The sequence below is a fragment of the Gopherus evgoodei genome, chromosome 3, assembly GCF_007399415.2.
Source record: "Gopherus evgoodei ecotype Sinaloan lineage chromosome 3, rGopEvg1_v1.p, whole genome shotgun sequence".
Taxonomy (NCBI): Eukaryota; Metazoa; Chordata; order Testudines; family Testudinidae; genus Gopherus; species Gopherus evgoodei.
In genome coordinates this window covers 40,960,315-40,975,983 of record NC_044324.1, presented here as the reverse complement: position 1 = coordinate 40,975,983, position 15,669 = coordinate 40,960,315, and the positions used below count along the sequence as shown (strand labels likewise).

Below are 15,669 nucleotides of genomic sequence, written 5' to 3'. Positions count from 1 at the left end.
CTCTACGATCCAGGACTGTATCATTGGTGGAACAAAGGTGGGACTGAAAAAAGAGTTTCAAATCTGATTTCTTATTAAGGCATAGCTAGATGGTGGAGTGTTTTAAAGAAGATAAGTTTGTGCTTTGTGCAAGGGTTACACTAAAATCAAACACTCCTTTTGGATTTTTGGCTAATCTTGAATTCTCAGATAGCAGTAGTTGAGTCTGTCTGGGACATTGTGGTCTTTCCTTACTGCTGTCCTTGCCATAATTGTCCTTGCCAGAATTATCCATGCTTTTTTGCTTTTTTGTTTTGTTTTGTTTTTTTTTTTATTCAACTCGGGAGCTACCCTTAAAAACTATTCAGAAATTTTTGCTAGTGCTGGCTTGCTTAGTGGTGCTTCTTGAGTACAACAAATTACACCTAAACTCACTACCAACTTGTTTCTGGCTGAGACTCAAGGCATTATGTATAAATTCCTATGCTGCTTAGGGATCTGGTTTTCCGTAAGACCACCTCTGTCTTTATGTTCCATCTTAAGAGCTGAGATCAGTGAGGATGCTTCTGTTATACATAAGAGATTTGATCTCTGAGGCTGAGCTGTCTCACTGGAGTATCCTCCACTGGTCCAACATAGTCCTTACTTCAAACCTTGAAAGTACAAAATAAGCAGGCTATCTACTTACTTAGGCTTTTGCTTGAGGAATGACCAGATTAAGTGGAGTTTTTTGTGGTTAGGAACAAGTTCTTTTGAGGTCAAAATTATTTCTTTTTTTTGTGGGTTTTATTTATTTTTTAATTTATTTTATTGTTCAGTGTGGGCCTGATCCAATGCCCATAAAAGTAAACAGAGCAAAGTTTTACAAATGAAAAAATTAGATTCAATTGTCAAATGTTAATCATTCTTCCATTTTAAGGTTTAAAAAAATAATTTTGAAAGCGCTAGGTAGAAGCAAAAATTACGTTTTTAGAAAAGGCCTTATGCATATGAAGTGGCCTTATTTGCTTCCCTGTGATATCTCACAACATGTTCTTGTGAATGTGTAAATTACTTTACAGCCTGAGATAGTGTCATTTTAAGCCAAAGTTAAATATTCATGTTTCAGTTACAATTCCCATGAAAAAGTAAATGGTGATAAATTGTACCTGCAGCATACTATTATGGCAATTATAACACATACTAAGGTCTAAAAGCACAAACAGAGAGAAAACGCACACAAAGTACATTTTAAATGATCATTCTTTCATTGGACAAAGAGCTGCTTCGTAATGACAGAGACATCCCTCGAGGGAGGCGGGCAGGGCACAGGGGCCAGCTTTTTCCTTTGCCCGGGGGTGCTCAACTCCTGCTCAGCCCCACCCCTTCTCCCAAACCCCCATCTCTGCTCTGCCTCTTCCCACCCAGTTCTGCCCCCTCCCCAGCCTCATTCCATCCTGCCTTTTCCCACTCACTTCCGCCCCTGTCCCTCTCAGTGCCTCTTGCACGCCTCAGAACAGCTGATGGCAGCTGCTGGGACACACTGGGAGGGAGGGGTAGGAGTTGATTGGTGGCGCCGCCGGCAGGTGAGAGGTGCCAGGGGCTGGGGGGAGGAGGGAAGCTAGCTGCCTATTTTTTTCTGTGGGCGCTCCAGCCCTGGACCACCCACAGAGTTGGTGCCTATGCGGAGAGCATGAGAGAGCTCATTACAGCTGAGTTGGCCCAGCTGCAGGGTCGGTTACAGTAACATCCCTTAAGGACCTCACAAGAGTGGAAGATCAGTGCAATTTCATTCTATCCTACCCCACTCCCCTGTCACACCTCTTACCCTCAGTTGGAGGCTGAGACAGGAGACTGCCTCCAAGTGAGTTTCCACCAAAAGAGTTTCCCTTCACATGGGATATTACTTATCACCAGAATCCTACCCCTTTGTGCCACCTGCGCAGTGCAACGGTGTCACATCATAATGGACAATCTGGCCGTAGACATAGTGCCCTGAGCACATGACTCAAAAGAACTCCTAAACCTAAATCTTGGGATTATATACCAATTTCTTCCATGGTCTTAGAAAAGTCATGCACCTAAATTTCAGTCAATACTGAAAGGAGATTAAGGTTTTCCTATCTCACAAGATTATGAAGACTGTTGAAGATGAAAAAATCCTATACAATTACTACATTTGATTATCATGATTGTCGTATCCTGTTCAACGAAATGCCTCAGCATGTTTCCTCCCAACATCACACCCATCACTGAATTGTCCTGGAGTGTGGAGCCTGTGTAGAATAGGAAGATATGGTCCACTTCCTCTCCCACCCTCCAAAGATGCCATGTTTTAATGATGCAATACAAAATAAGGGCTTTTAAATATATTATACATAAGCCGATGTACCTTTAATTTGTATGCACAACTACAACTGCATGTGAAAAATTGAAGTAACTATCTAAGGCAGTGGTCCCCAACCTTTTTTGTCTGGTGGGCGCTAGACAACAAGTCACCGAGGACCATGGCCAGCAGACAAGCATCCACCGAAATGCCGCCAAGAAGCAGCGTCATCAAGAGGAGTCGCCGCCAAAATGCCGCTGAAAATCAGCGGCATTTCAGCACCTCTGCCTCTTGATGTTGCCACTTTTCAGAGGCATTTTGGCGGATGCTTGTCTGCCAGCCAGTACGCGGGTGCAGATAGATGCCCCAGCGGGCACCATGGCGCCCACAGGCACTGCGTTGGGGACCGCTGCTCTAAGGTATTTATATGGCTCCCATCAACATAGTACCTGAGTGCCTCACAATCTTAAGTTCTTATCCTCGCAAACCCACTGTGAGGTAGGAAGTGCTATTTTCCCCTTTTTACAGAAGGGAATGAGGCACACAGAGGCTAAGTGACTTGATCGAGGTCACACAGGAAGTTTGTGGTAGAGCAGGGAATTAAACTCAGGTATCTTCAAATCCTAAATTAGCATCCTATCCACTGGGCCAACCTTCTGCTGTAATTGTTCAAGCAAATGGTCAGCTATGCATCTACATGGCCATTTGTGCCAATCTGTAGTAAACTGAAGTGTAAATTAGAAACAATTGTATATGCAGTTCAAAAAAAATCAACCCAGTTAAGATTTATCATCCAACTTCTACAGAATTAGCTATAAAGAAATCTAGGTTATTTACACTTGAAAGGATTAGATTTTAATCAGTAAATGTCATTAATAAGGAATTGAGAGGAAAGTGGTGATCACAGAGAATCTGATCTTCACAAACCTAACAAGGGACAGTAAATAACTGACATGATACAACACTTCAACCTGTTTTTGATAGTCAGTCAGTACTACTAATACACACAAACCCAAGCTCTGTAAACGTGAGAGCTAATCATACCTGTGAGAGAGATGAAATATGACAGTGAGGGGTGCTCCACTGGAGAGTGGAGTGTTGCGATTGGTGCCAGGGAACTGTTTATGGGCCTTGCCTGGGGCTCTAGTTTTGTATCAGCCTGGCTGAAAAGTGTGAAGATCCACCCCTCCAGTGGCAGTAAAGGGGAAGGGAATTTATGTCTATATACTGCTCCTCCAGAGACTCCTGACTGTTGTTAGGAAAGGGGCCACAGCTTTAAAATGGGACAATAATGCTAACTCGTGTTTGTAAAATGCTTTGAGATCTATGGAGAAAAGTATTATGTTTTATTAGTAGTAGGAGAGGTCTGATAAACTGAAGCTCCAGCTCCCACTAGCAGTTGGAAGGTGCAAGGAATCTTGTGCTCCATCTCTCTCTCTCGCCTTCAAAGCCTCCCGCCTGCTCTGACAGCAAAGAGGTCTTTGATACTGTATCCCTCCCTGCTCAGCCTCCATTTTTGGGGTCCTCTTCCTCCTTGATTAATTCTAGTACCTCCTTTCCCAAGCAGCACTGTGACATTGACAAATTTCTTGACAGGTTTACTTTAGTTTCTGGGTTTATTTTTCTGGATCCACAGGGTTCTGAATAGCAGCAGTAAAATTGACCAGAATCTTATTAATGTCACTCTGCTATTGCTTGGCAGAACTCTGAGCAGCAAATGTACTAGAGAGGTTTGTCTGCTGGCTGAGGAGAACACTGCTTTACTTTAATATCTTTACAAAAGTACCAAATACACGTTTATTTTAAAATTATTATTAAATTCTACAGAAATTGTTAGCTTAGGCCTCCAAACCCTAATAAAAGATTCCTCCTCCTCACTAGCAAGTATGTGTCTTTTTAATATCACTTTTAACTATATCTGTTCACATCACAGTAATATTGTACAAGATAGTCAGTGAAGCTTGAACGTCACGTGAAAGATGCGCTACACATGCACTAACAGCAGTGTAGTCCTTCCTCTTTCGTCTTTCCTCCCATCCTAACCTTCTATTCACTACTGCTGTTACATCTAAAATATATATTATACATTTTGGGCGCAAGATTGTGTCTGAGTTTCCCTTGTGATGTACACATCTTTGGGCACTGTAGCATAGTAACTTTGCTTTTACAAACTACTTACTCATTAAAATACATGGTTGGTACTTACGGCTCGTGCTGCTAATGTCATTAGTACTCCTGTTAAAAATGTTAAATAATATCCTGGGTACACACCATGCCAAATGGCTGAAAGGACGAAGGTCTGGATCGTAGGACTGAAGGAAGCTCGCTCATAGCATACTCTAACAAGTAAAGTAAATATATTAAAGGCAAAAGGTATAAGGGAGAAAAGATGATCAACAATAGTGCCAATAACCATTTAAAACCTAGCAAGCCATAGATTAAATAGCAGTTGCTATTTGATTACATAGTTCTATTGAATCTTGGACTTAAACATTAACATATTACGATTTACAGAAAACGCTGTAACTTTACACTCTGCTTTGATACCAGATCTCAATGCTACTATGTATGCTCCTTCACAATACTGTGACACCACTTCCGAGAGGCAGAACTCTACTGGTTAGCTACTATAGCTGGATGGGAAATGCATTACCTGTCCAATGACATTTTTTGAGATTTCCAAAAAAAGTTCCCATCCCAAACTGGGATGAAGATGTTCATGAACCAGAAAATCGGAACAAATTCAGACTGGGTCAATTGAAATGTTTTATTGCAATAATTTCAAAACATTTTGTTTCAGTATTGATCTTTAGATACTTTAAGCCTTTTTTCTATACTATAAATTAATTTAATTTTGAAATGAAGTCATTATGATCCTCAAACTGGAGCTTTTCCAGAAATAGGAAAACACATAAATGGGACATCTCAACAAAGTACTTTTTTTTTTTTCAAAATGGGAAACTTATTAAAACCAACTTTGTGCAGCAAACAGTTTTGTTTTTGACAAATTGGAATTTTCTGATTTAAAAAAAATGGTTTTGTTGAAAAATTCCCAACCAGCTCTAGTAGGCAGTATGTCTCTAGACCCTCGGCTATATGTGCAACTGCACCTTCCTGCTGACTTCTCTGGCAATAAATTCTATGACATCATGAGTTTGGCTTGCAAATAGGTGTTTACATTATCAGACATAGTTTGATCTTCCCTGCAATAAAATTTAAATTATTAAAACCTTTTCTGCTTTTCAGTGATGGAACAAATGTTTGGGGAGGAGCGTGTACCCCCCTCCACACACCCTCTTGTAAGGAGAGCAAGTTTGAGGGATACACCCTACTCTCTGGAGGAGGCAGTTGATGGTGTGTTCCACTATTTGAAGAGCGGGTTTACATTTGCTGGGAGCACTTTCCCTGTTATAAGCCATGTTGGACTTGGAGGGAGGAGTTTGATTAGACAGAGCAACTACAAAGCCATAGAGCTCCTAGTATGCATCAGTGCCCTAGATCTGGTATCACAGCAGGACTGTAATACTTGCTCTGAGAATGAGTATCAATCTACTCTACAGGCTTTATTCCACATCTCCATCTTAACATTGGAAATGCACTGCTAATTCAAGAGGCCAATCCAGCAGAATACATATGAATCAACCACAGGTTGCAGAAGACTGCAGTTACTGTCTTTACACGGGTTGTCTATTCAGAGATGCTAGTCATCTTTTGCATAGTGCCAAAACTTAGGAAAGAGGTCTTCACAACTAGAAGTTACTTCATAGAACAGGAATCTTATATAAATTAGCTTCTCCTGCTTACCAACATCCAATTTCCTGGATGTGTGGCTATTAAGCTTCTGCAGTCCAAAGTGTTTAGTAAAGGCATATGTAAGGCTCCAAGATGGGGGTCTACCCAGACTGCCAGCTATTAATAAAGTTCATCTCCTGAGGGGAAAATGGACCTGCCTCAATATAATTGCCCAGAAGGATGGGCATTTTCTGCGTTCTATTCACCCAGCTGAAGTGGGATGTTTCATTTGGCTCTATTAATCCATCCTCACAACAATTCCAAGGGGGAACAGCAGGGAAGCATTAGCCCATTGGGAACCATCTCTTATTTCTGGCCAAGCCAGGGAACAGTGAATCTGCCAATTACATAAGGGTATTGAAGAAGACAATGCGTACACAGCATACTCTCCCAACTGCATTCCCATGTGGTTTAAAGCTTGCAGTGTAGAAGGAAGAGGGTGCACACAGTTTGCATTCATAACACAGGGAAGATTCTGTGACTGAGTAGCTAAAAAAGCTCACAGGGTCCTCCACAGGCCAGCAGCCAGAGGCAGATAATGCTATAATTAAAGCGTAGCATCGATTATGCAGCTGCATTGGTTTAGGATCTCTAATAAGAAGTATTCATAGATTATTTTTAAAGATAAGTAATAAAGAAACTTCAAAGTAGAAAAGTTTTCTTTTAAATACAGTACCTTTTAAGCCAAAGAGCTGTTTGAATATTCCAGTTATCAAGAAACATCTTGAAACTTGTTGAAAACTATAAAATCAAAACATTAATTATTTCTGAAAAACGTAAAGAGGCCATATTAAAGACTCATGCTGTATTTCAGAATAGTGTGATACACAAACCAAGTATTCTTTGGGGATGAGCTGAATAAAGACAGCAGGAATTTACTCAACCGCTCTATTATGAGCCTGCTTTTATTCCTTAATTTGTAACTCTACATTTAGAGTATTCATAATCACAAAAAATCCCACAAGCTAGTTGGCTTGCAGAAAATATCCAAAATGTATGTGATTTGTCACCCCTTCCCCCAGAGACTGATTGTCACCTCTGATTTGTGACACCTTTGCAATCCTGAGAATAGAAAAGTGTAAGACAATTTAATGCCTTTAAAGTTTTCTACATAAGCACAATTTTATTTGAAAGAGCCATGAACAAACCTCTATATGCTGGATTCTCAGATTTGATATTAAATCCCAGCGTGATGCTCCATTTTTGTCATATCCTCTAAAACCAAACCCTGCTGCATTATTAATTGCATCTGCTGCAATGAAACAAGAGAAAACAATTGACGTAAGTAGTTATGAATTGCCTACATTACAAATATTGTGCATCATATGACAAGTACTTTGTACACATGATTTGTTGTATTAATGCACTTTTTGGCTGTATATTTAAATGTTTAGAAGCACCTAGAGTCACTGGATTAGGCACTTAACTATCAAGAGAAAAGAATAAGACAGATAAGGATATATGTTTGCAAACCAAGCCATTTTCAATCTTAAAATAATTTTTATAAAAAAAGAAAAGCAAACAGGCATATAATACACCATCGGTTTCACAATGTAAGCACCTTCTCCTATCACAGGACATTTATTTCTATTTGGTCTTTTCTTTGTACTTGGGAGAGGGTATCTTTGCCTTCCAATATGCCTGTTGGATCAAACTGACAGAGGAACCCATTCAAGCTCACTGCGATGCATGGTATCAACTACCACCCAAAGAGAACAGAAAAATTGGAATATGATCAGTTTTATTTTGAATATAAACTGAACTCAGTTTAAGGTTACAAAGCACGGGCGTATCCACTGGTTGCAGTGGTTTGAGAAAGTGTCCCAATGTTCAGATACCTTCCTTCACTTATGAGGGATACCTGAGCTGAATATATAAATACAAAAAGGAAATTGTCTCACTGCATGATGTTTCAGATAGCATACCAAAGTCTGATGCTCTAAATATGTGCCTGTTAAAAATCAATGGGGGGAAAATCAACTACTGAGAAGGACTTGATTTCTAATGTGTACTCAAAATTTCTTCTAATAGTACAAGTCCTGATATCAGGACAGCCCACAGTTCCTTTCTGATACCAGTGAAGTTTGGGAGGAAATATCAGAACATATGATAGAAAATGTGCAAATGTGTGGCCAAATGAAAAGAGGGAACGATGTGCCAGAGGCAGCGAAGAAGGAAAGGTTTAAGTAATGGCAGAAAAAAACGGTGGAAAGTTATGAGAAATGCAAGCTTTTAAAGATAACACCACAAAGAGCAGTTGCAGAAACTAAGGGTCAGATATTTAAAGACTTGTAAGCAGTCCTACTGATGAAGGAAGGGGGAAAAGGAATATATCAATTAGCCAAGAATAGGCATAGAAGCACAGAGAACTTGGGAACTGTAAAGTTTGTCCAAGATGAAAACGGAAGAGTACTGGTGGAAGATGGTGATATTACTAGGAGGTGGCAGCTGTTTTATGAGAAGCTGCTCAGTGAAGACAATGTGAAGAAACCACCTAAGGAAGTATGTGCAAGAAACAGTCTCACAAGACTTCTCTTCATGGTGTAGACTCAGATAGAGTTCAAGGTTATAAAACTAGTAAGGCAGTGGGACCAGCCAACATACCAATTGAGCCATTAAAACATTAGACCATGAGGGCATGGGGACAATGATGATCTTTTTCAACTTAATTTTCTGCACTGGAAAAAGGCCAGTGAATGGAGGAAGATCACACTGGTTCCTATCTTTAAGTGCAAAGGAGATGTGCAAGAAAGTAGTACTTACCAACCCACCAAATTAATGAGTCACACTTTGAAATGGCTGGTAAGAATAATCGAGAAAAGACTTCGGGAGGAGCTGGAACATCAACTAAGCAACAACCAATTCAGGTTTATGCAAGGAAGGTCAACATAGGATACAGTGTTTTCAGCCCAGATATTACAGAAGTACAGAGAGAAATGCAAAGGATTGCAGTTAGTGTTTGTGGATTCAGAGAAGGCTTATGAGACAGTTCCTAGAGAACTGTTATGGAGATGCCTGTGGTCATGCAAGAGACATATGTTAAAACTATCATGGACATGTATGAGAGCAGCACAACAACAGTGAGAAGCAGCAGTGGCTATAATGAATCATTCACTGTGGGGACAGGTCTACATAAAGGATCAGCCATAAGCCCATTCCTAGTTCCAATTATAATAAACACATTGATGCAGGAGATATGGGGAGAGGCTCCCTGGAGCATGGTTTTTGCTGACATGTCATGCCATGAAAATAAATACAAACTGGAAAGAGATCTAGAACAATGGAGAGCTACAGTAGAAGAAAATGGCTTACAAAAGACAGAATACATGTAAAGTTTAATTGAGAGGGACAATGAGAAATCAATAAAGTGAGATGGTATAGAGTTAAACTCTGAACCTCAGTTCAGTGTTGAGCCATGATGAGAATGTGGATGCAGATGTTAGGAGTTGCATGAAGAGCAGGTGCTGTAAATGCAGGGAGTTGATGGGGATTATATGTGCCAAGTATACTAAAGAGCAAAGTGCAGAAGATCATGATGAGGCCAGCCATGACATATGGGTCGGAACACTGGTCAATGAGGAAGAGAGAAGAACACTACTTCACGCTGCCAAAACAAGAATGCTCAGGTGAACACTGAGTAAGACAATAGCTGCTAAGCTATGCAATTAAATGGCATGAGCTATGATGCAGGCAGCCTCCGTTATGGAAAAGTTGAGGGAGCACAGGTTGAGATAGCCGGGTCACATAACATGGCAAGATGTGAGATACGTTGGCCAGAGAGTACAAGAACTAAGTCATGAGCTGAAGAACTAGATGCTGAAGGAAGACATGAAGGAGGTTGGCGTCATCTTGCATGGCACATTTGACAAGAATGCTTAGAAATGAAGAACAAGAACTGCTGACCCGATTGACAGGACAAGATAAAGGAAAAGAACACTAGTTACAGCAGAATAAGCACCTGCAGAAAAGGACTTTAGGGGTTACAGTGGAGGAGAAGCTGGATATGAGTCAACAGTGTGCCCTTGTTGCCAAGAAGGCTAACGGCATTTTGGGCTGTATAAATAGGAACATTGCCAGCAGATCGAGGGATGTGATCATTCCCCTCTATTTGGCACTGGTGAGGCCTCATCTGGAGTACTGTGTCCAGGTTTTGGCCCCACACTACAAAAAGGATGTGGAAAAATTGAAAGGAGTCCAGCGGAGGGCAACAAAAATGATTAGGGGGCTCGAGCACATGACTTATAAGGAGAGGCTCAGGGAATTGGGCTTATTTAGTCTGCAGAAGAGAAGAATGAGGGGGGATTTGATAGCTGCTTTCGACTACCTGAAAGGGGGTTCCAAAGAGGATTAATCTAGACTGTTCTCAGTGGTTGCAGATGACAGAACAAGGAGTAATGGTCTCAAGCAGCAGTGGGGGAGGTTTAAGTTGGATATTAGGAAAAGCTTTTTCACTAGAAGGGTAGTGAAGCACTGGAATGGGTTACCTAGGGAGGTGGTGGAATCTCCCTCCTTAGAGGTTTTTAAGGTCAGGCTTGACAAAGCCCTGGCTGGGATGATTTAATTGGAGATTTGGTCCTACTTTGAACAGGGGGGTGGACTAGATGACCTCCTGAAGTCCCTTCCAACCCTGATATTCTATTATAATAACCTTCCCTCCTTCTTTGAAAAATTGCCTCTAACCTGTGTTAGTTCAGTATGAGTCTAGAATAAAACCAATATTATACAAATAAAAACAATATATTTAAGTTGCAACAGGAAACAGAAATTTAGAAGACAGAACACTGGAAGTATACTCCTGTGCTAAAATAAGTGTACTTTACATGATAGTGGAATATGCCTAAAATCCTTAACCTTTTTATTCCCTTTTTCTTAACAGCAGCCCTAAGGCAACCTAACTTCCTTTTCTCACTAATCCATACCCATGATGTCAGGCAAGTCAGTGGGATAATTTTTTTCCCCTTTTTCTCAGAGGTCACATATGAAAACTTTCCCCTTTTATATCTATTGCTACCATTTGCACAACACATTTCCTCCGTCAGGGAGAGGCTACACCAGGGATTGGCAACCTTTGGCACGCAGCTCGGCAGAGTATGCACCCTGGTGGGCCGGGACAGTTTGTTTACCTGCCGCGTCTGCAGGTTCGGCCGATCGCAGCGCCCACTGGTCGCGGTTCACCGCTCCGGGCCAATGGGGGGTGTGGGAAGCAGCACGGGCCGATGGATGTGCTGACTGCTGCTTCCCGCCATCCCCATTGGCCTAGAGCTGTGATCCGCAGCCAGTGGGAGCTGCGATTGGCCGAACTTGAGGACACGGCAGGTAAACAAACCGGCCTGGCCCCCCAGGGTGCTTACCCTGCTCAGCCGTGTGCCTAAGGTTGCTGATTCCTGGGCTATACATTTCACTCAGTTATTCAGCTGTCAAGGAAGTCTGACACCGCTTATCTAAGAGATTCTTCTGACCTCTACTGGCCCACAAGACAAAATTTGTGATATTTTTTTAAAAAAAGTACCCTAACCTAATAAATTATCATATTCTATAGCACCACCAATGAACATTTATTAAATTAAATTTTGTAAATAAGGAGAGAACCTGCTGCTCTATTTGAGGCCAGGCATAAGAAATATCAGCTTGCCACACTTTTTTAGGATCAAGTTAGAAATACAGTACCAGAAAGTAACACCCATTCCATAACAACTTCCTAACTAAAAGAGGAAACAGTGCTGATAGCATACACATCAGTATGCATTTTAACATATTTGTAAAAGAGCTTTAGCATTTGCAAGGGATAAAAATAAATAAAAACCCCAAAGCATTGCATTCAGCAAAACACCAGTGTCATCATGCATTCTGCTCAGGCCTTTAGAGCAGTTACAATGAAGTAGTAGCAGCAAAAGAGGGCAAGAACTAAATGAAGCACTGATCCAATAAAGTTTATGTCCTTTCATATTTTATCAAAGCCAGGCTGGTTCAATTCTGCTAGCAAACATTGTATAGACAGAAGCCGCTCTGAGGAGATACTCCAACAGTGCAAGTTTAGGCACTTTTCAGCTGGCTTCCATCCTTGACAGATGATAATACTGGTGTTTTTAGGCACAATAGTCCAAAGTATGTCATTCTTCAACAACCCCTAGACTTATTCTGTACCCAGACAGGCTGAAAATACTTCATTCACTGAGCAGGAATTAAACTAGCAGCTGAAAGTGAGTAATTCTATTCTACTAAATTCCTTACTGCATTGATTTCCCCTCAGTTTTCATGCAGAGTTATGCAAAAAATATATAATAAACAAAATATATAATCAAATATATATAATAAATATTTCCATGGCACAAACTTTTGAAAGTTGAATATTTTTTCCCTAAATGACTTGAAAAGGAAAAATATTGTTTAAAATACAACATCCATTTAGTGCCTTAAACAAGGGCAATATATAAGTATTCTGCTTTTAGCTGGTCATTAAAGTTTTTAATAAGAACAAGGTGAAATGTTTCCATCAATACAGGAAACAACTGCACTTTACGTTGCAGTTATTGCTGACCATATTACTATACACTACAATGTCTATATTGAGTTTTATGCAATTTGTTCTTGCAATTGGGCTATTCTAAATAGGATTTTTTTTTGGTCACTGCAAGGAAGAGGTTTAGAATAGATATAAATGGGTGTGAAAAGTAAAGTACATAAGTCTTAAATTAAAATGCACTATGCAATTAAACTATTTTTCAGAAAAATTTAAAGGGATAAAAATACCATTTCTCATTCAAATATATCAAATACTGTCGTGGTCTAATTCCCCACTCTGAACCTTAGCGTCCAAAAGATGGGGCACCAGCATGAATTCCTCTAAGCTCAATTACCAGCTTAGTACTTGTAGCGCTGCCACCAACCAGGAATTCCAGTGCCTGGTGCGCTCTGGTCTCCCCAAAACCTTGCCCGGGGACCCCCAAGACCCAGTCCCTCTGGATCTTAACACAAGGAAAGTAAACCCTTTCCCTCACCGTTGCCTCTCCCAGACTTCCCCTCCCTGGGTTACCCTGGTAGATCACTGTGATTCAAACTCCTTGAATCTTAAAACAGAGAGGAAAATCCACCTTCCCCCCTCCTTCTCTCTCCCCCTCCCAGACTCTCCCTGAGAGAGAAAGTAATCCTAACACAGAGAGAAATTTAACCTCTCTCTCCCCCTTCCCTCCTTTCTCCCCACGAATTCCCTGGTGAATGCAGACCCCGTCCCCTGGGATCTCACACCAGAATAAAAAACCAATCAGGTTCTTAAACAAGAAAAACTTTTAATTAAAGAGAGAAAAACAGTAAAAATTACCTTTGTAAATTTAAAATGGAATAGGGACAGGGTCTTTCAACTATAGACACTGGGAATACCCTCCCAGCCTAAGTATACAAGTACAAAGTAAAATCCTTTCAGCAAAATAGAAATTTGAACTCCTTCCAGTCAAATACACATTTGCAAATAAAGAAAACAACCATAAGCCTAACTCGCTTTATCTACCTAGTACTCACTATTCTGAACTTATAAGAGCCTGTATTGGAGAGACTGGAGAGAAACCTGGTTACACATCTGGTCCCTCTGAGCCCCCAGAGTGAACAACAACCAAAAACTAACTGCACACACAAAAACTTCCCTCCCTCAAGATGTGAAAGTATCCTGTCCCATGATTGATCCTCTGGTCAGGTGACAGTCAGGCTCCTGATTTTGTTAACCCTTTACAGGCAAAAGAGATATAAAGTACTTCTGTTCTATTAACTCCTACTATCTGTTTATGACAAATACATGTTTTATTGAGGTATCTATTCATCGGGCCCTGGAATCTAGTTTGCAAAATACACTTCTATGCTTAAATTTATGTTAATGGGCAACTATAAAATAAACCCATTCATTGTCCCTTGCCTAAAGTCTCAGTTCTAAAATTAGTTCTTTCTAAGTCCCCAAGAGGGCACACTCACTTTTAAATTCATACCCAACATACAGTACTCTTAACTGTAAAGAAAAGTACAAACACATTTTTTGTTGCTTACCTAAAGTCCATGCAAAATAGTATTTGGGCCTGGCAGCCATTAGAGAGACATACAGGTAGATAATCCTCATAGGCAAAGAAACTGTAGCTCTGAAGTTATCATCAATGTTGTATTCCACAGGTAAAGTTTTTGTGACAGTCATATGAAATAATAAGGAGAGCCCACAGATTAAGAGTTTCTGTGTCACAGCTATCTGAAAAGTGCAATATAGGAGAGTTTGTGAGCTTCATCTTTTTTATTAAGCTTTCTGAAACAAAAATAATTGATAATCTTCTCTAAATAGGTGTAGAAAAGTATGTTACTTCCTGATAAACACATGCTATGAACTTTAAATTTTTAATGACATTTACAAGCTAAAAGAATAAAAGGAAAAGGAAATATTCCTGCCTGGATTATGCTATGACCCTCCCTTCTTAAAGTAAGAATTGTTAAATCAAAATCTGACAGCAATTAAGAACCTTGAAAAATCCCTTGAATAAATGGGAACACCATTCATACTTCCAGCTTTTCATAATGGTATCAAGAATTATCTAAACAGATAAAAATTAAGATGTCATTATCAAGATTCTCTATTGGTCATTTGAGGTTAGCGCATCTTTTTCACAAAACCCACCGACAGACAGGGGCAAAGAGTCCCCTTCTCCACGTTTAATGACATACCACTCAAACATCAATTGGAGTTTATTCAAGCCTGTAAGTACTAGTATCTCCTTGTTTTCAGTTCCTTTTCAGTAACTTTTAGAAAGACAAGATGTAAAATGTTGTCCAAATCAATATATTAAGCACCACTGTGGAGGATGTTTCATAGTATTATATACAAGATTTGAAATTATAACGATTTCTAAATGTATTTAACTGGGATTTACAATGGAATCCTTCCCTCTGGTTTTATGAGGCCTTGTTTTCCAGCTAGAGTGACCAAGGCAGAAGAAGGTCAAGTAACTCACCCAAGGACTCACAGATTCTCACCCAGTATCCCTCAAAGCCCAGTCCTTTTGCTCTTGCCTTTTTTTTTTTTAAATGTAGATCGGGTTCCATTATAAAATGAGCACAAGAATAGGTGCTGGATCTAGGGTTGCTGAGGGTGCAGCAGCACCCCCTGGCTTGAAGTGGTCTTCATCATATACAGGGTTAATAGTTGGGTTCAGTGGCTCTCCGCATCCCCACTATACAAATTGTTCCAGCACCCCTGCACATAATGACTAACACATAACATTTGTATCAGAGGGTAGCCGTGTTAGTCTGGATCTGTAAAAGCAGCAAAGAATCCTGTGGCACCTTATAGACTAACAGAGGTTTTGGAGCATGAGCTTTCGTGGGTGAATACATGCATCTGAGGAAGTGGGTATTCACCCACGAAAGCTCATGCTCCAAAACCTCTGTTAGTCTATAAGGTGCCACAGGATTCTTTGCTGCTTTTACATAACATTTGCTGTTTTAAATACATAGTCTGCTCTGTATACCACGGACAAAAGGTCCCATATGATGTGTAAGTTGCTGAAGTATCTTTCATATACTAAAGAAGCACCTAAAGTGTCCATGCACAAGTTAATCATTGAAGA

General features: G+C 40.3%; 1 protein-coding gene and 1 long non-coding RNA gene across 3 annotated transcripts in view; one reads left to right on the top strand and one right to left on the bottom strand.

Moving 5' to 3' along the window:
* Positions 1-15,669, bottom strand: part of MBOAT2 (membrane bound O-acyltransferase domain containing 2) — a 223,450-nt gene that overhangs the window by 15,983 nt on the left and 191,798 nt on the right. For both annotated transcript variants that reach the window (XM_030555474.1, XM_030555475.1), the window contains 4 exons: positions 14,108-14,300; positions 7,225-7,328; positions 6,753-6,817; positions 4,491-4,623 (listed from right to left, as the gene is read on the bottom strand). In XM_030555474.1, coding sequence (XP_030411334.1) covers positions 4,491-4,623; positions 6,753-6,817; positions 7,225-7,328; positions 14,108-14,300 — 495 coding nt within the window. The remainder of the gene's footprint in view (positions 1-4,490; positions 4,624-6,752; positions 6,818-7,224; positions 7,329-14,107; positions 14,301-15,669) is intronic.
* LOC115648209 overlaps positions 1-15,669 on the top strand; it is a 54,156-nt gene that overhangs the window by 12,319 nt on the left and 26,168 nt on the right. The window lies entirely within an intron of this gene.